Below are 20,938 nucleotides of genomic sequence, written 5' to 3' on the forward strand. Positions count from 1 at the left end.
ATGATATGAAAAATAATTCGTAAAAATTTTGCAATGGCTTATAGGTAATTGAATATGATTTTTGTTAAACTTTAAAACAGAGTTATTTTTAAAACACTTTTTAAACTTTTTAAACTAGCTAAAGTTGAAAATCGCTTGACAATGAAAGTCTGTCATAAAAAGTTTTCCAATCGCTATTAACCATTGGCATTTGGATAAGTTATTTACTTAAAACTATTGATAAAAAGTAGTGGCAAACTTGTTCCTTAAACTTGTATTATAATAATATTGTAATATTTTTTTCTTTTAGCCAACGGTGGCAGCAACACCACATCTGCCGCTGCAGCGCCACAGGGCGTAACGTTGAACGGCTTTAAGCCTGGCTACCAGACCGTGGTCATGGCCAATTTGAAGGCGACTCCGGGTGGCGAGGAATCAGCGTCCGGTGGAGCAGCACCTGGTTCTGGAGCAGCGGCGAATGCCACGGGCACGACGGTTGGCGATAAAATCGTCAAGACAACACCGCCCACAAGGGCTCCTTCGAATTCCACATCATCGTCGACGGCAGCGGGTGAAAGTGGTGCTGGTAGTGGAGTGCCCACCTTTGCCCATACGGCCACCACGGCTGGCAACTATCTTGGCCAAAAACTAAAGGCGGCCCAGGTCGAGGGATTGGGAGCCGGCAATGATCTGCACTCGGATGTTAGGTGAGCTGTCTACAAAAAAATATACAAATGTGAATTAAACTAATGCACAAGAATATTTGGATCTTAAAAGAAATAATGTCTTTAAGGATGCATAATTTCATATGTTTTATATTTAATAACCTCTAATATAATCGAGTTTCATGTGCTTATTTTGGATCACATTTATGTATATTCAGTAGAGACTATAACTAACTATTGCCATCTCGCTCGATTTTGCAGTGAATCCAAGAGGAAGCGTTTCGAACTGAATTCTGGTGAGGCGACCGGTAATGCAACATCGGCTAATGCCAATAGCAACACCAGCGGCAACAGCAACAGCAACAGCAACATTAGCAACAACCATGGCATGAAGGCCAATGCCAAAGACGCTTCGATTGGCAAATTATCGCTGCCATCGGCGTCTTCCACTTCGGTGGTCACATCCATTGCGGCGGCGGCGTCCTCGTCATCGATGTTGCTGATCAGTGCCGCCTCCATAATGTCCACCGCATCGGGAGCCATCTCCTCCAGCACGGCGACCACCACGGCCACGGCTACGGCGACCTCAATGCCTTTACTGGCGGACGGAAGCGCCAACTCAATGGTCAACGCCTCCGACATTCTCGCCCTCGATGGCAAAGGTAAGTGCCGAAATTACTATTACTATTACTATTTAAAGGGATTGCATAAATTAGTGTCCCATTATATATTGAATCATTCAACTAACCAGATACAGGATTAGGATTGAATTTGTGCCTAGATATTAAAGGGATTATATGAAACTCGTAATGTTATTTATAGTTAGATCGGTTGGGATTTTCCAGCTTAATACCAATGCTAATAAGTTATTTAAAATTTAATTTTGATAGAAAAGGTATTAAATGTATCTCAAACTAGCTACTCTAGTTCAAGTTTGAAATTATCTTATTAAAATCAGTATTTGTCCACATTTTGATATATTTTTCTTACTTTGGTAATGAATTTAATTTTAAAATTGATGAAAGAAAAGTAAGTTTAAACAGAAGATTTTTTGAACTGGCAATTCGTTGACAAAAAATCTTAGCTTTAAAGCGTACATGTCCTTAAAGAAATTTTAATTTTATTAAGGGATTCTGTCAAGCTTTTATTGTGTTTGAAAACCATAGCTTTTACTTTAAATTACTCTGAAAGCTTTCGTTGATACAAAGTTTAAAGCTTACGAGAGAAGCTTTCACGCAGAATATCCTGCCAGCTTTAAAGCTTTCTGTTATCCTGTTGAAGCTTTTTACTTTTGTCTTCTCTTTATTTTATTACAATTTAACATTGCTATGTTGTTACGGTCCTTTTGGTCTCCTCTACCACTTAATGGAGCTTATCAAAAATGCATTTCCCACCATTGACAACTGCAATGTGGTGCAGTCTCTTTTGTGCCGCTTAATGAAACCATCCATCCACCTAGCCCACCCACCCCCTCGATCCAATCAGATCTGGTTCTCTATCTTCGTGTCCTTTGCCTTCTGTTTGCGCTGCTTCTCCGCCAGCGTTTTCGATTAATATTTCATCAAAAAAAAAAAAAAAAATTAAACAAATAAAACACTGACTGAGCTGCTCGCGCTCTATATGGCCTCAAGACAAGTCGTCGACGAGTCCAGGGCAAAAAAAAAAAAAAAAAAAAAAAGAGTTGACATAGATGAGGGGCAAAACCCAGAGGAGGAGGAGGAGGGAGGAGGAGGTGGACAAAAAAGAAATTGTGGCTCAATTGGTGGTTAACTTTTTACTTCCCCCCCCCCTTGAGTAGTCTCTCTTAACAATTTTTTTTCAACTCAACGTTTTTCGGCCGCTTGCAGTTTTGTTTGCACCACCGCCCACCAGACTAACCCACCACCACCCACTTACACCCACTCACACCCACACACCTCCCCTTCTCATCATCTTCGCTTCACTCGGCCTTGTTGGCTGTCATCTCCCTGGCGAGTTAATTAAACTCAATTAAATTAAAGTCTTTTTTGTAACCGTCCTTTTTATTATGCAAGTGATTTCATTTAATTATTAAACTTCGGGGCAAGGATTGTTTACCTTTGCATAGTACCCTCTGTTTTCAGTCGCATTTTAATCTGCGTTTTAAGAGCTGATAAAGTGGATCAAGTTGTGGGACAGTTGACGATTTGATTCTCGATTAACGATACAAAAAAAATCGGATCAATTATGGAATTAAAGCATTTATAAATTCAATTAAAATGGAAATGGATGGATCTCTTTTAAACTAATGTTTTCCGTTATTTTGTGTTTGATTTTTACCTACCTGCTAACGTTACTTTTTCATAATTTAAAGAAACTGGAAAATTGGAAAAAATTTAAAAACGACTTCGATATAAAATTTCGATAAAAAAGTGAAATCGTTGACTTTGTTGTTGGATATAAAGCAATAGGTTTTACATAATTATTTTGTTTTGCATTGATTTAATTTTAATTTTATCACTACAATCAATATAAAATTGGCATTAACCGATTTTTCCACCTTCAATTTATTTTCGTATTACCTTTTAGAGATTTCCAATTTTTTATTTCACTTGTTGGACTGAAATATATATCAAAAATTGAACCCTTTGATAGTTTAAATACTTTTTATTTCTATAGCGACAAAAAAAAAAAAAAAACACATTTAGCTTGTGTGTGTTTGTGTGTTGTGATTTTGGTGTATATAAATTCGTAGATTTCGTTGCTTTGATTTAGCTTTGAGTGCGTTGCCATAAATCTTAGGATTATTGTTGATGTTGCTGCTGCGGTGTCTGATCCTCGACAGTTGTTGCTGCTGCTGTCTCGCGTTTCGTGTTGCCGTTGCTGCCGTAGCTGCTGCTGCTGCTGCTACTGCTGATGTTGCTGCTGCTGTTGTTGCTCGTGTTGCTAGTGTTGCTCGTATTGCTCGTGTTGCTGGTGGCAGTTGCTTCGATTTCATCAGCATGGCACATTTTGCGATGCTTGTGCACGAAATAGTAGCTGGGGAATTTGCTGCCACAGGTTTTGCATGGATAATATTGCACATTCATGTCAAGTGGTCGCACTTCACGCCGCAGCAATGCCGCCGATGTTGCTCCTCCTGTTGCAATTGTCGTTGCTCCACCTCCTCCTCCTCCTCCTCCACCGATCAACGTTGCCGTTGCACTTTGACCTCCAATCAGTTGGCTATCCGTTTCCAGACCATTACTGCTGCTGGCCAACAAAGTTAGCGGTTCGACGAGCAATTTCTTGTCCGTCGTGGTCAAACTGAGGGGATTCAAATGGCGCTTGGCATGTTTTTGATAACAATATTGCGATTTAAATGTATGCTTGCAATACACGCATACATATACTTCGTGATTGCCACTGATCGAAGTCGATGATCCTGTGCCTGCCTGCTGTCTTCTATTCCCATTGCCCGTTGCTGTTGTCGTCGTTGTTGTTGTTGTTGTTGTTGCATTGCCGCCGCCACCCGATGCGGTGGACGCTGATGAAGTGGCTCCTGTGGCCAGCCGTTGTTTGCCAGCTGTTGTTTTCATGGCATCACCACTATTTTCACACTCCTCCTGTTGCTGCTGCTGCTGCTGGTGGCTCTGCTGGTGGCTCTGCTGTCGCTGCTGACTGCTTATGGCTCTGGCCATTTGCTGGTGAAACGAATAGCTAACGCTCTGCTGGCTGCGATGTTGCTCACCCGCCGATGATCCTGCAGCATCAGCTGCTCCTCTACCGCCTGCTCCCTCGCCGGCTAGTGATGTCAAGTCCTCGGGCTTATGGCCATAGGCTGTGTTTAGAATTCGGCGAAATCTCACCGGTCCATCGCAACTGGCCACATCGATGATGAATTTCGAGGGTGTCATCGATTGGGCATTGGCCATTTCCAATTGGGCAGCCGGCACCGGAGCCTTGGCCACCTGCAGACCACTGGATTTTCTCGATCTTGTCGCGGTGCCTTTGTTACCCCTTCCCTTTGGCATTGCTTCCCTTTTCGAGTTGTGCAGTTTGGGCTGCAGATTCTGAGATTGCGATTTGGCCGTGGATGGAATGTTTACGGATGGAGCAACGCCAACAGCAACAGCAATAGCAGCAGGTATTGGAGTTGATGGCTTCACATCCAGACGCTCGATGTTTAGGCTGCCGGCACTGCTTCCGGCCAGGGAACTAACCACCGAAACATTGCAGTCCATGTCGACATCCGGTTCGGGATCGGCCTCGTTATCCGTCACTGTATTGCTGTCTATAAAGACCTCCACATCCTCATCCTCTTCTTCGTCGTTAACGCGAATGGTTGTGGGTTCGTCCATAAGCGATGTGCCAGCGCCAAACGAACTAAGCGCTGTACTTTGAGCTGGATGCGAAGAAGGAGTTGGAACTGGAGCTGGATCAGAAGGCGGAGGTGGAGGTGGAGGAGGAGGAGGTGGGGGAGGAGGAGCAGTAGTTGGCATGGGCAGGAAACCGAAATTCGGCAGGGTGGCCTTGCTGGGTATCGGCCGGATGACCTTGGCTGGAATGCTGGCCACTGGACAAAGCTGGGCGGGATTGCCGTTCAAGTAGCCCTCCGTTTGAGCTCGCGCCAAAAAGGAGCTGGAAAATGAACATCAAATCACAATCAAAAACTTCAATTTTGATTTTTACAATTGAAAAAAAGAAGAGAAAAGTTCAAAATATTTACAATTACCAATTGAAAGAACCAAGTTATTCATTCGATTGATGTGAATTTTCGAATAGAAATATATTTTATGCAGAGAAACATTTAAAGATCTCTATCATAAATATTTCGTTTTAAATGTTAAAAATATCAACTATATCAAATGATTGATTATTGGATTGATTGATATGATTCTATGAAAGTACATATATCTTTTGAGACATTTGCCTTAAAAAATATATGGAAATGTGGTGACCCAAAACCCACCGGCAGATTTCCAAAGCTCTTGGCATATGCAGTACATGGGTGGCCAGCAGAACGGCAAAGATATTGTCGACGGTCAGGTCCAGATATCCCGTATACATATACGTGAGCAGCGGGGCAAATTGATCGGCGGTGACATTGCTCAGATATAGTAATAGTTCACCCGTTGCCGTGGTGGCCGATGGATTGGAGTTTGTGGCTTGTGGTGCCGCAGCTGCTGCCTCATCCAATCGGATGGCGGATCGCAGGTAACCACTATGCATGCCCAGCACCAACGAGTGGGCCACGAATCGCACACTGGTGGGCGCGGGACCGACCTCCAGGATCACATCCGGTGGCGAGCTCATCACCAAAGCAGAGGCACTAACTACGCCGGACGTTGAGGAGCGAGTGGCCGGCGTGCCGCTACTGTTGCTGCTGCTGCTGCTGCTGCCCGTCAGCCAATTGGTGAACATTGCACACACGTGGTGCTCTGTCTGCTGGGGCACAATAACAAACAAACAAACAAACGAAACAAACGAAACAAACAAAACAAAAAACGTTGCTAGCTCTTATTCCGCTTCGAGATTTTCGACAAAGGACGAACGTAAGGAGCACGACGTAATACGTTGCACGTCGCGTTTCCAAGGGGAAATCGGCTGGATAACTGATGGTCGACGGCCGTGCGTCTCCGGTATTTATACGCCCCGGCAGCCAAAGCAACGTGCCACGCTCGGCATTGTCCTTCGGCCGACGAGGATTCGTTTCCACTCGTCGCCCGAGCCGACACACTGGCTCTTTTAAAGCCGCCCAAAAAATAGTCTTATTATTAACATATAAAATGTTTTCTGGACATAAAGATTGTCTTGTAGTCGAGTTTTCAAGGAGTTTCTAGGGAATTAGCTAAGAATTTTCAACCTAAGTATAATATCTTAATTAAATATTAAATATTTTCTAGACTTACAACGTCGAGTAGACGAGTTTTCAAATTTTACGGTTGTTTTCAAACTATCAAGTAATTAGGGAAAACATTTTTCAGTCCAATTTCTTTTAACAATCAATACTTCGAACACTAGTCCAAAACAATTCAATAAATAATTTGTAAATATCATGAAATTGATTTATCTATCCAATTGATTTAGTCAGTCAGTGGGGCTATTTATCAAAAATATTTGAAAATATGTTTAGCAATTTGCGCGTTTTAAAAAGTTGACAACACTGGCCGGAAGCTGAAAATATTGAAATATTATCAGTATACCCAGTTAGTAAAAACCCATTTTAATGTACTTTTAACATACGCTTGTGAAAAAGTGATATTTCAGAGATATTTGAAGATATGTTTACCAATTGTTTGTTGCACAAAAAAGTTAGCAACTCTGGCCGGAAGCTGAAAATATTGAAATATTATGCAAGTGATATTTTACAGATATTTGAAGATATGTTTAGCAAAGTTGACAACTCTGACCGGAAGCTGAATAGTTGTTGTTGGTCTTGTTGATTTGATTTGCTTTTCCAACTGCTAGTTGGTTTTTATATAAATTAGCCAATATTTAAGATAGCTTGTTCTTGCCTACATTTGGGGTTAATTTCGGGGTTTTTCCACCTTTTCCCTCACTCCTCCTTTTTCCTTTTTTTTTCTGTCTCCTGCATTTTGGCCCGATTGCAGTGGCGGAATTCAGCTTCGCGGTTCCTTTGAGTCCTCTTCTCCACTTTCGCATGTGTCATTTTGGGCGCTTAACAACTCTTTACCAATTTTCTTGTGCATGTGTGTGTGTGTGCGAGTGTGTGTGTGCGAGTGTGTGTGTGTGTGTGTGTGTGAGTGTGTGTTACCAGCCGAAAATGTTGGCCCAATCGACTTAATTGATTTGTGGGCATAACCAACACTTATTTACACATAGCTTGTATCTGTGTGTGCGTTTGCCATGTTGGTTTACTGCTCACAAATGCGAGTGTGTGCTTTTGCCTTATCTGCACCTGTAAATGTGTGAGTTGTTTTGTGGTCTTGCAGTTCGAATTCCCAATCAGCTATTAGCGTTTACCCAAAGAAATACCCTGGAATTAATTGGGGGGATTACGGCATAGTTGAGTGCGCTCTGAAATTCGAAATCTATTTTTTGTTGCCCTAAAAATATGTGACATCAATTCAAAATCATTGTATTATTTTTATGCCAATTTATGGCAATTTTTTTTTTATTTTTTGTAATCCAATGCATGCATTTATAGAGTATTTTCAGCTTTGAGTCTTTGCAACTCGATTTCTTTGTATTATTTTTCTAAGATTTCCATCAGCATACACAGTTGTCGTTGACCAATTTTTTTTTTTATTTTTTTTTTGGTTTTTTTTTGTGTGGCTTATTTGGTCATTTGGTTGGCTTTTAATTACCGTTACTGCTGATCGGTTTATTTGAGTAACCAACTAACATTCCTGTCCTTTTTCCACCTGGCAAATGAATGTCCTTTTTCCGTGTACCTGAAACACTTTTCAAATACCAGAACCTCTGCGAGGAGGACTGATTTCGGTTGACCGATATGGCAATTGGTCAGTTTGTTGGCATTTTATTATATTATGTCCCTTATTGATGGGCTAATTTAATTAAGTCACTTTTGTAAGGACTCGCTCTTTCTCTCTCTCTCTCTCTCTCTCTCTCTCTCTCTCTCTCTCGCACTCACTACCTGCCGCTGTCCGTCTTGTCCGATTCGATTTAACTTCAATCAAGCGTTAACAATTTTAATTAAATTATTTCCAAATGTAATTATAAATGTGCGTCATGCATAAATTGTGTTATTAATTTATTTACCCCACCCCCACAGACAACAATTGCAATTACAACAAGAGAGATGGCGAGAGTCCTGACTGCAGGATATCTGCAAGGACAGGAGGGGCAAAGGGAGCGGGGGAGGGGGTGGGTAGGACCACCAGACGCTGGCCGAGGCCAACTTTTTGAATAAATAATCACAACGTAGGCAAAAAATAAATTTCATAAATTGGCACCAGTAGCGCACATCGGTAGCAACAAATGTATGGAAAAACAATGTGTTTAAAAAAGTGGAAAATTGAAAAATTGGAAATGCAGAAGCGCTCTTCTGACGTCGCGTCGTCAATCTGCCACATTTTAAACGTTGCATTAAGCCCGTGTCCTGAATCCGCATCCTTATACATATATATGTGATGTCTCCTTTTTTTTTTTGAGGTTTTTCAATTTTTCAATTATTCATATGTAGCTGGAAATCAAAGTCGTTTCTTATTCAATGACTATCGATCTTCTGATCGCTTTTCATTTGAATCCAGTTGAATATTCTCTTGCTCTCAATTAAAAAGTGTTTTTATTAACTGTTTGATGTATGGTTTAACGGGTTGTATTAAAATCTTTTATAATCGCCATGTTTTACAAATGTGTAGGTGTTGTAAATACTTTCAACTTTTCGATGCTGTATGTGCATAAAATGCTTAAGCGTTAAATTTGTCGTAAGCAGCAAACTTAAATAAATAAATAACCAGTGACGCAAATCGTAATCGCTCTTATTTAAAATAATAATAAAACCTCTGATTGGTTAATCAACAAAATGGCCATTTTCATAATGTTTAAATAACTATTTGAATGCATCATTCCAATATGATTGTCATATCTGGAAGACAAAATTATCGGTTTTGAATGTTGGCTAATCGATGTAAAATGTAAATACATGCGATAGACTTGTATATCAATTATTTCGATGAGCCACTGCATTTGCATATTGTTGCATGGTGGAATTGTGCCACTTGCAGTCAGTTGCCATGCAAATCAATTCAATTAATGAAACGTTGGAAAAAGAAGCGCAAAGATTTCCTTGCCGTGTCACTTTTGCCCTCTCTTTGTGTGTGGGTTACACTTTGTGCTGATCTTTGCAGTAAGTTGGCAAATTGCCTGACAACCGGAAAACCAAATCGAAGCGGCAACATCAACAGGACAACAACAGCAACAGCAACAGCAGCAAAAGCAGCAACATTACACACACACACACTCACTCACCTGTCAACTGGCTTACCCACACACACACACACTCACACTCACACACACCCACACCCACACACACATTCAGCTTTGTCCATGTTGACAAGCAACTTCTGTTCCGCTCGCCATCTTTCCTCTCGCTCAGCTGCAGCTTATCCCAGTTGGATTTTATTGTTTGCATACACTCCACTCTACTCCACACCACCCACCCACACACACATACGTATGCAGAGGATATTCTGCCACCCACCAGCATCCTCTTCGTTTTTTTTTTGCGCCTCCCGCTTCTGGGGAGCGAGTCAAAAGGGACAAACCTTTTATGACAATTAAAACATAATTGACGGTCAACATTAATAAACCAAACGCACACCGAAAAACAAGAGCACGAAAAAAGACACAACAACGGGCGAAGCAAAGAGCCGAAGGCAACAGCCAACGGGCAGGATATGCAGGATATATGCACTCGAAAAAAAGTATGTGGATATTATATATTGAAAAGCGATTATAGCGTTACTACTTCGAGTTTTCAAAACAAATCGTAGCATACTTTTGAGACACAATCTCTTAAGTTTTCTTACAATCCTGGTAAAATGAAAGGAAATTAAATGTTTTTATTGTACAAAAATGATAAAATGTTAAGCATTTCATAAATTTATATTTATTTTTTGAAATCTTTATTAAAAATTAAACTCTTAAAGTAATATATTCTTTTTTATGTTAATAAATATGTTCAATAGCTTAAATAAATAGGTTACAAACTCTAGAGGTTTTTTTTGGAAAATAAAAAGAAATCTTATTTATATTCTTCTTGAAAGAAATATAATATAAATATAAATAAATTTATAAAAACACCCAGAAGACAAGAATTTGATTTTTGCGTTAAAGTAATAACTTATAAAACATTTTTCGCTGTGTAGGCTTGAGGGGAAAGAGTGCAAGGTGAGTGAGCAATCTGCGTTTTTCTCTTGTGTGGTGTTGTATATTTACTTGCCAACAACAACAACAACAACAACAGCAGCAACAACAGCAACAGCAGCAACAACAGCAACATCGGCAACAAGATTGCAATTGAACTTTGGGCAAAAGGGTGCGATGAAACCGAATAACGCACTAATCCCCAGCCAGGACCCCAGGGAGTATATATTCCGACTCCCCCAACCTGCCACGCCTTCCCTTTACCTCCTCCCTCTATTCTCATACAAATCAACAGCCATTTTGTGTTAGTTAAAAATTCTTTTTGTGTGTGTGAAACAACAACCTAAAAACACGAAAAAAAAGAAGGCAGCCAAAGAAGCCAAAGCACTCAAAAAACACTAAAAAAAAAAAGCGCCAAAAACTAAATTTGAAAGCATTGCACAGGGAAAGAGTGGGCCGTTTACAGTTGCCAACAAAATAATAGTTCTACTTTTATATTTAGCATGCTCTATCAAAAACCACTTTAAAACATCAAAAATATGAAAGCATTTATTGAACAAAAAATGAAGGGACAACTTAGTTTTCAGGTTTATGTTTTTTTTTTAGGTTTTTACAATTGTTTGTGTTGTTCTTGTTCTTGTTTTTTTTTTTTTTTTAATATTTTTACTTATAGAGAAGAAATCGAAAAAAATTGTAAAATATTGTTTGAGAAGAATATTTCAATTAAGTCCTTTTAAATTTACTTAGATTTTAGCATTATAATTGGTTAACTGATTTCTAGAGGAGTTTTCAGTACTATTATTTCGACCTCAGGTGTGTGTTTGGGTGTGTTTTATCCTCTTTGGGCAATTAAACTGGTGACACGGTGCCATTGTTGTTGTTGTTTATTAATTTGTTCATTGCATTTTAAGTGATCCACTCTCCCTGTTGCTCTTTTGTGCATTATGCTGATGGAAAGTAAACGAAGTGCATAAGAAGTGGTTGGGGTTGATTTTTGGCATTGCATTTCGCGTTTCACCTGAATGCGCTGCTGCTGCAGAATGCAATTTCTGATGTTTTACTGCGCCATTTTTCGTGGGTTGGCTGTCAAAAAGCGGCCAAAAGTATGCAACACGCGGCAGAGCGCGGCTTAACTGCCCAATGTCCCCAGGGGCGTAACGGTAAAGGGGGGGCGGGGCTGGATGGGTGGGTTTTTAGGGGGGGGGAGGGGGGGTCAATGCTGCTGTTGCTGCAAAAGTCACTTGGCAAAAGACTGGTCGCCGTTTATGAAATTTTCAACAAAATTGAAATTACGCTAATTGTTTGGATTCTCGCGTGCGTACACGTTGCTACACCCCATCTGATTTTTTTTTTTTTTTTTGGGAGAGGGGTTATTTTGGTGTGTGTTGCCTACCTGCCTGCCTGCCTGGCCAAAGCAAAAACAATTAGCGAATTTGATGAGCAAATCCTCGTTGCACGCGTTACAGCTAAAGAGGGGGACAGTGGAGGGGGCAGGGGGGGGGGGGGCCTCCTGTTGGTGCAGCTAATTAATAGACTTTTGTGTGGGTGTGTTTGTGTGTGTGTGTGTTTGTGTGTGTCTCAGGCTTGTGGCTCCACTTCTGTGTGTTTCATTTTTGTTTGTCCAGCGCATTAGCCGCCAATTCACTTTCGTATCCACATTCACATCCGCATCCACATCCGCATTCGCATCCGCATTCGCATTCGCATTTCCCTGCTTTCCACATCCGCAGCCAAATTGTTTGCCTGGCAGTTTGTCAGTTTTGCGGCTCTCGCTGCGAGTGTGTTTGCTAATTAGTAAATCATAATTACTCACTCGCATTTCACAATTCGTAAGCTTATCTGCCAGAGATATGCGCCCACCCATTAAACAACCTGCTTTTGAATCCAATCCATCTGTCCAATACCAATATTCCCCATACCCCCCACCAACCCCACCGAAATATATCCATCCTGTTCAGTTCAGTTCAGTTCAGTATAGCCGCCATTAGTTTTGGTCAGGTCGAGAGTTTTTCGGCCCGCTCAAAATGTGTCAACCTCGGTGAAAAGCACTTTGGAAAATATTTTATATTTCAGTTTATTTTGAACCAGAGATCAGCTAACTTTTATCTAACTTCTAGCTTGAAAATAAATGGCGATAAGTTATATTGATAATTAACTTTTTGATTTTCAAACTCCATTATCTTTCAAATTGATCGTTTTGAATTTGGGATGTTTGACTAATCCATTACTCATTTGTTTCATTTCTTAATATATGCTTTAAAAACACGTACTTAAATCAAGAATAAGAATTTGTTGAACCTACTTCCTTGTATACGGTTACTTATTTTCCAGCATTAAAATTATTTAAATTGGTACTTAAGTTATGGAATAATAAAGAAGTGTATTCCGTTTAAGATCAAAATTGTTAATACTATCAAAAAGGTTTTAAGAACGCATTGTTTTTAAATTCGGATTAGGATATTTTCTTGTAGTGTAGCGGTAAACGCGTCTTTCTAATTGCCCCGCATGTAATGCATAAAGGAAGCACAGGTGCAATAGGGAAATAGAGCGGGCAAATGGGATAATGGGGTCTAATTGTCTCTGCTCTGATTGTTGATATATCCCCCAAAGAGATTAAATGAGTTGAGGGGAAATATTAACGCGCCATATCTAAGTTTTGCTATACTGTCTGTTTTTTTTTTTGCGTAAGAGGAGCTTATTCGCTTTTATGGAAAAGGAAAAGTAAAGCTATCTATATATATTAAAATTCATAACTGTCAATATGTTCTTATGAAAATAAACCAAATCATATATATTATAGCTTTTTAGATCCTTGATATATAAGTTTTGCCTTTTCTTTACTTTTCCTTTAACTTATGAGTATTTTTTTAACTTTGAAAAGGAAAAAAGAAATTGTTTTAAAAATCAAATAAATTTTAAATGCCACAATTAGCAATATAATTGTTTTTGGCAACCTTTTTAACTCAATTAAAACTCAGAGAGAGAGAGAGAGAGAGAGAGAGAGTCGAAAAGCAAGCAAATGGGTACAACAAGAAACTGTTGCTTGCTTTTGGGCGCTGACAAACTAATTATCAACTTAAACTTTAACTTCAACTTAAACTGAAACTGACAAAAAACCGAAAAGGCCTCCCAAAAATAATCCAACAAAAAGCCAACACACACACTCACACACGCACACAAATTCAGGGTGAGAGAAAGAGAAATCATCTGTTGGTAATTGTATGTGCGGCTTCTTTATCTACAACTCGCTCTCTTTCACTCTCTCTCTCTCTATCTCTGTCTCTACCGACTGAGACTTTTGCTTACATATGTAATTAAATTGCTCAATTAAAATTGCACACCCTTTTGATTATCGCTAGCGCACTCGTACTCGCTATCTCTTTCCCTCCCTCTGCTTTTCTCTCTCTCTGTCTGTTTATTAATCAGAGAAAATCGTTGTCCAAAAAGCAAGGATTCTAACATACAGAGAAAAATATTTTAATATTTATGGTATATTTATAGGGCCAAACAAATGTTATTTTTTGTTTTTTTTTTTTTATATTTAAACTGCACTTTCTTGAAGTTTATATATAGTTTAATAAAACTTTAAATCAAGTGATTTCAAGTGATTTTTAATATGCAGATATTTTGGCAAATAAGATTTGATTTTCCAGATGCTCTATTTTACCAACCTACCTACATTTAGATATGTCCGCAATAACTCGAACTTATTTTTTCCCAGTGCATTCAATCACACACACATGTGCACTTTTAGGGCTCCAGTGAAATGACGGCCACAATTGCCCGGAATAAAATATGCTTTTCCTTTATTTTTTTTTTTTTTTGTATTTTCAATTTTCTTTTGTGTTGGGCTGCCACTGATGCTGCTTTCCCCGCTTTCCCCCGCCTTTATTTTGCTCCGTTTTTCCCGCTCCGCTCCGTTTATGTTGAGCCAGTGCCGCCTTTGCCGTTAAATCAACACCATTTCGTAAATTAAAAGTGCCAAGCAAAGCGTTTGCTGCCTTTGCCGCCAAGCGACGTTCATATTAACTGTATTTACAATTATACGGTGCTCACTATCTGCTCGCTCTGCTGTCACACTGAGAAAAAATGTTCTATGACATGGCACTTATTGCTCACATTAAGTATTTGCCATTAAAATGTTAATAGTCGTATAAAAATGAAATAAAATTATATTTATAATATGAAAATATTAAACAAAGTACCAGAAAGTTATGATTGAAATGCATAGTATATTGTTTTTTAAAAAATAAAAAATTGTTTTTAAATATACATTTATATTTTTTATTTATTTAAAAGTGTAATGGGTAAGTTAGTTAGTTATACAAAACATACAAAGTGGATTGGTTGACTGTTTTTCTCTGTGTGATTGCCCTGTGCCGCTGCACGCCCCCACCGCCCCCTTTTTCCGCTACCGCTCTCTTTGCATATGTGCATGCCATAATTCCTTGTAGTCCACGCCCACTTTCTGTCCGCCGTCCAACGCCCACTTGCCACTACCACCACCACCACCATCACCATCGCCACCACCGCCATCATCCAGTGATTTCGCTGCTCTTTGATGTTTGCGCAAGTTGGCAACTCGACTTCTTCTGCTTACGCAAGTTTTGCTCCAGCTGCCACTGCTGCTGCTGCTTCTTCTTGTGCTCTGCCAACAACAAATTCCCCATGGTGCTAATTAGCGGTGGTGTCCTGCGTCCTTCTTCTGTTTCCTTCCACCTCTTCGTCCTTTTTCGTCCTGCCATCGTTTTGCTTGCTCTTGTGTTCCGGTTTCGCTTATATTTTTTAATTGGCCGCTTTCAGCATTTCCATTGATATTGTTGTTGCGCTTCTCTCGGCGATTTCCCATTGCTGTTGTTGCTGTTGTTGCTGTGCAGCACTTTTGATCTCCAAAATTGATTGTTATTTATTATAGTTGCTGTGGCACATTTCATTGGATTTGCGTATCTTGATTTGCATTAAATAAATACAATAAATTGTTAAACCTTTTTATATACAAATAACCTCTTTTGATATATAAAACTTTCTGTTTTTCTGATTTTTTTAAAGAATACTCTTTTTGAGAAACAATTGTGATTGTATGATCAAAAACACTAAATTGTATTAAAATGTTTTATAATATTCTTAATGTTTATATTAAAACAATAAACTTATAAATTAAATTATTAAAAATTTGATAGAGTATATCTTGGTTTTTAAGTTTTTATTATTTTACTTTCATATTTCAATTAGTTTTTTTTTAATAATTTAATAAAGAATTTATTAATAATGCATATGATAAATTTATTAAATCATTACACGGATAATATAATAATTAAAAGGGTTGAAATTTAAAAAGTTTATATTAGATATTTGAAAACGCATTTTTGCATTCGCATTGTTTTAGTAACTAAAAAATACTCGATGGTTAAAATGATTAAAATTAAAAAAAACTAATTAAGTAGGATTCTTATTTATTTCTTTTTGATTATCATCTAGTTCTGTTTAAATGTATACCCCTTCTCCTCTCTTCTTATTTTCCAACTCTCATCAGTTGTTGTTTTCAATTGTCTAATTGAAAGTTAAATAAATTTTTGGTAACTTGTGCAGAAATTTTGTGCTGCTGCAGCAGAGTTCACAAACCGATGGGAATTACACAAGCGATTGCAAAAGGAAAGGGTCTTAAATAAGTTGGGGTTAATTTCTGTTTGCTGATTCTGTTTGTTGGCTGGCTGGTCAAAACTATTTGCCAAAGTGGTCCAAATTTAATTGCACAATTAATCCAGTGGACTAACTTGCAAATGAGGTGGTGCAAAAGTAAGGGCAAAAAAAAAGGAAGTGCTTATGTGTTTGGTAATAAAATAATTTTTTTTATAAAAAAACTTGATAGAAAAGGGCTATGTGGTGGTAATATGTATAGGAGTAAGTTAAAAAAAGGAATTTGGTTATGTTAAAGGTAAAGTTGCGTAGTTAGTGCGTGTGGTAATGTGTTAAGTAATCTGTTTGAAAAGAATGCGGAATGCTAATTGGGAAAATACTTACTAGGTCAGCAGCATCACTTACTCGTACACACATTATCCCAACCACAAATAGAGACATTAGGCCTACACACACACACGCACACCCTCTTTACCACCCCCCCATTATCAAACCTCTTATGCCCACACCCCCCCACTCGTCTTGCATAGACCTCCTCAATATTTACTCTATGTACTTGCAAAAGAAATTGTACTAATGGAATTATTTCATTTTCGAGAGCAGAGCAACAGAGATGGAAGAAAAGAGAAAGAGAGAAGGAATATAGGGGTGTGCGTTGCTGCGTCTCGTTTTGTTTTGTTTGTCGTTTTGATTTACTTTTGGTTTTCGCTTTTTTTTGCCCCTGGTTCTGATATTTTTTTTTTTATTTTTTTTATTTTTTTTACTGTGCAAATAACTCGCAATGTTCCACGTTTCATCTGCTTTCTCTCTCTTGCGTCTTTCCCTGTCTCCAAAGTCGCGACTGCACAAATCAAAGTAGAAAAGTCTGTGGGAAATGAGAAAGTATAATGGTTACACATAAAAAAAAAACACTATATTCGGGAAAACCCATATTTACATAAGATTAATAAGTTTACAAGAAATGCTCATAAAATTTCTAGGTTTAAAAAAAAAAAACCGACAGAAAATATTAATAATAAAATATGGATAATAATATTCAAAAATGAACAGTAAAAAACATCAAACATTTAAAAGATTTGAAACCATAAAATTAAAAAAGAAAACTTTAAAAATACTACACATTAATAATATTATTCTTATAGATATTATACATATAGCAATTAAGTATTATTAAATTGACATTTTCTGTGTGCGCCAAGAAACCATGAAAAGTCCAAACCTCAAGCCCAATGCCAACTTCCACTTTTCTCCGCTTTCTCTTTCTCTTTCTCTTCATCTTCCTCTTCCTCTTCCTCTTGCTCCACTCCCACCCACTTCCTCTGCTGCAGCCTCTGCCGGCGTTGAAACTTTTTTGTTTTCCTTTGGGGCGGTTCAAATAATTTTTTGACTGATTGAATTATTAATAAAATTGATCGAAATGCAAAGAGAGCCGCTGACGACAACGAACGATGCTGGTCAGCAAACAAAAAAATAAAATAAAATAAAATAAAATAGCTCAACGAAAATTCATATCACAGTTTTCAATTTTTGTTTTCTTTGCTTTTCTTATTTGTTGTTATTATTTGATTGAATTACTTTAAAGCACAAGTAGTGATGCATTAGGGAATTTCCCATTGCTAACTTTTCGCCCAAATAAGTATGCTATATATATATATATATATATATATATATATATATATATATATATATATATATATATATATATATATATATATATATAAATATATATTGTATAAATCAAGAAAGCTGACAAGGGTGGTTAACTGTGTTGTAGGTCACATTTAATTAGCACAAATTTCCATTAATATGCATTAATTACACTTGACCACATTTTGTCGAAGTGGCACGTCTGTCTATTATGGCGAACAGGACATCAGGACAATTGTACCTGACATTTGATCAGGTGACATAAGGTTCCATCAAAATGATGGTCAGTTAATCATTTCATTTTGTGGTTAAGACTTAATTGAATAATATTGCTTGGACTATGGTATTAGTCAAAAAGGCTTGTCTTGAAGGCTTTAAAATATAAAAAAATGAATGTATTTATATATAATATATTTGCCAAATTAAAGCCTTTAATATAAATGTTAAAAATATAATATTACATTTATTTTTTTCAAATATTTTATTTAATTACGGCTCACAATCCCAGCAAACTGAATTATCTTTAAATCATATAATCATGAATATGAATCCGTTTTTTTTTTACTTATTTTTCGCGGTCGTTTCTTTTCATTTCTCTTTTTTGCGTTGCCATCGCTGGAGTGCATTAAATATTTACATCATATTTTTTAAATTAAATAATAAAAGACGAGGTTTGCTCTGGCACTCGACCCCCTTGCCCCCGCCCGCCAACCTCAGCCAACCCAAACCCAAACCCCATTTTCCTGTTCAAACCCCCTCCCCCCATCCCCCCAGGTTTCCCCGTTGCCGACCAATTGCCTTTTTATTAATTAATTTATTTGGTGATGCTGTTGTTTCATGGCTGTTTTTACCGTCGATGTGCCATGAATTCCCCCCATTTCATATTGATGTTCTGGAATTTAAATTCATTTTATTACAGTTATTATTTTGATTTTAAAAGCCTATGTTTTATGTTATTTCAATTTCGTATTTATAAATGTTTAATGAAAACTTTACTTACAAATTAAAGCATTTAACATTATGTTGAGTGTGTATTTCAAATGGTAGAAAATTGTTAAGTTAAACTATAGTAGTACATTTTTAAATTTACTTGATAAAAAGGGGTTACAGAGTATAAAATACAAATTAAAAAATATGAAGTTTTGATAAATTTTTTTAAAGAAAATAAATTTAAATCGAACCTGAAACAAACCGAATATTCAATCCTGAAGCCAACAAAATAATTAGAATATTAAGCTATCAAATAAATTCAAACTTAAGACTAGAGTATCACCATGTCAATCAATTTATAGCCTAAAAATACTTGCCAAACTTGTTTTTATTTTGTGATTTCATTTTGACTTATAGGATTTTTTCGGTTGCCCACTATTTGTTGATCGCTTTCGACTTGTTGTTACTGTTATTAATATTAAATATTTATTTTGTAATTTTTATTTAGTTTGCAATCTATAATTGCATTTTGATTGAGCTTTTTCAATGCTGGTAAAAAGCGTTGCCTACATTTTGATGCTTCATTTATTTGGGTAGGTGTATGTGTGTGTGTGTGTGTGTGTGTGTGTATGTGTGTGGGGTTAAAATGGCATCCCAGTTAACTGTTAACTCGGTTCCACCTGTTCGTGTGCCGCCCCTCGCTTAACAATCAAAATTAAAATGAGTGGCTTATTAAAATTTTAACGCTCAAAAAGCATTTTTACTCATCAAATTTTTTATTGCAACTCGGACAGCGTATAAAATGGGGCGAAGTGGGTGAAATGTTTGGATGGTTGGGTGGGTGGCTGGTTGGCTGTGAGAGCGGCGGCTACTTTGATGTATTTTCATATTCCACTGAGATTCGCAAAATACGCAGCCTGGAGAAAGTGGCGGCAAGGGGAGAAAGTAGACAGAGGGAAAGGACGGTCCGCACACAGTCAGTTAGTCAGTTAGTCAGATATTCAGTCAGTCAGTCAGTCAGTCAGTCAGTCAGTCAGTCTCTTTCTCTCTCTGACATTCAAAACGCCGATTGATTTTACTTACAATTATTCTTTATTTCACCACCCTCCATCCAACTTTGCCCCTCCTCCCCCATCGCCCATCCTTTGGTGGAGTGCTTTATTTTAATTACATTGATTTTGGCTAAATGCCGCAATTGTGTTTGCCCCCTCATCGCATTTTCCGCTTTATTTGCACATCATTAAAATTGTAAAATTATTAAAGTGGCAAAACAAAAACTAAGACAAACAGAAATTGCCACCGATTCAGGATTTGTAGTGGGTTTGGGTGTGATGGTGGTGGTGATGGCGGGTTTTTCTTTACCTTTTTTTTTTTTTTTTATTGGCCAGGGATGTTTCCTGTGATAAAGAATTTTCAACTTGAGGGAATATCTTGAAATATGATTAAATGGGATTAAAAACAAATATAAGCCAAGTAAATATACATAAGTATTTTAAAAAAAAAAAAAGGAATACTATTTCAAGATTGTTAATTTTATAGTTTTTTAAAAATGATGCTCATTTTTAATACATATTTTTTTTTTTACTGGGATCACAATGTTTTGCTTATCCTGCGATGTCAATCGTCCCAATCCCAATCGTCCTGAGCCGCATCCTTGTATTCCTTGTGCTATTTTTGTGCTGAGAACTGTGGTGGTGAGGGGGCGAGGGAGGCGTTTTAAAATATTCAATTGGCTGCTGCTCATTATTTGTTAAGTGGCTTAATGAAAGCGGTCTTCCCTTTCCCTTGCTTTCCCTTGCTTCCCCTTGCTTCCCAGATTTTCCCTCTTTTTCTGACCAGTTGCTTTAATTAAATCGCATTTTTTAATGTGTTTGCATAACTTTTGCCTGCACTCTACCAAAAATTGTCTATCGCTTTTTGAGCCAAATATTGGTGTTGAGAATATGGAGAGCTATTTTCTTTTAGTATTTATACAAGGTTAAAGTTAAATACAAATATTATAAATTAAGATATCTTTCGTGAAATATGCAGAATGAATATCGTTATAAAATTACAATTTCATTTATTTTTTAATTCATTTAAATTTAAAATAATTATTAAGTTAGGCGCTTTTTTTTGGGTCAACTTCTTATCTAATATCACATGCATACCAATTAAAAAAAATAATAATATGATATAATATTAATTATTGTAAATTTTTGTTTAGATAAAATGAAGCAAATTCGAATTTTGTAGAAGCTGCAAGATTTTGGGTAAATCTAAATATTATAATAAAATAATAGCTCAAG

General features: G+C 37.5%; 2 protein-coding genes across 3 annotated transcripts in view; one reads left to right on the top strand and one right to left on the bottom strand.

Moving 5' to 3' along the window:
* Positions 1 to 20,938, top strand: part of LOC108137626 — a 64,560-nt gene that overhangs the window by 34,250 nt on the left and 9,372 nt on the right. For both annotated transcript variants that reach the window (XM_041709051.1, XM_041709048.1), the window contains exons 5-6: positions 290 to 686; positions 906 to 1,306. In XM_041709051.1, the coding sequence (XP_041564985.1) occupies positions 290 to 686; positions 906 to 1,306 (798 nt within the window). The remainder of the gene's footprint in view (positions 1 to 289; positions 687 to 905; positions 1,307 to 20,938) is intronic.
* LOC108137625 (serine-rich adhesin for platelets) lies at positions 3,285 to 9,538 on the bottom strand. Its single transcript, XM_017259399.2, has 2 exons — positions 5,554 to 9,538; positions 3,285 to 5,222 (listed from the first exon to the last, which is right to left on the bottom strand). Exons 1-2 carry the CDS (start codon positions 6,003 to 6,005, stop codon positions 3,407 to 3,409), a joined length of 2,268 nt encoding a protein of 755 aa, XP_017114888.1. The 5' UTR covers positions 6,006 to 9,538; the 3' UTR covers positions 3,285 to 3,406.

The sequence above is a fragment of the Drosophila elegans genome, unplaced genomic scaffold (genome assembly GCF_018152505.1).
Source record: "Drosophila elegans isolate 14027-0461.03 unplaced genomic scaffold, ASM1815250v1 contig_149, whole genome shotgun sequence".
Lineage (NCBI taxonomy): Eukaryota > Metazoa > Arthropoda > Insecta > Diptera > Drosophilidae > Drosophila > Drosophila elegans.

What these genes read in the sequence shown, in the direction of transcription:
- LOC108137625 (XM_017259399.2), bottom strand. Translation starts at nt 6,005, where the DNA reads ATGTTCACCAATTGGCTGACGGGCAGCAGCAGCAGCAGCAGCAACAGT. An exon ending in AGAGCTTTGGAAATCTGCCG is followed by an intron (nt 5,223 to 5,553) that starts GTGGGTTTTGGG and finishes TTCATTTTCCAG; the next exon opens with CTCCTTTTTGGCGCGAGCTC.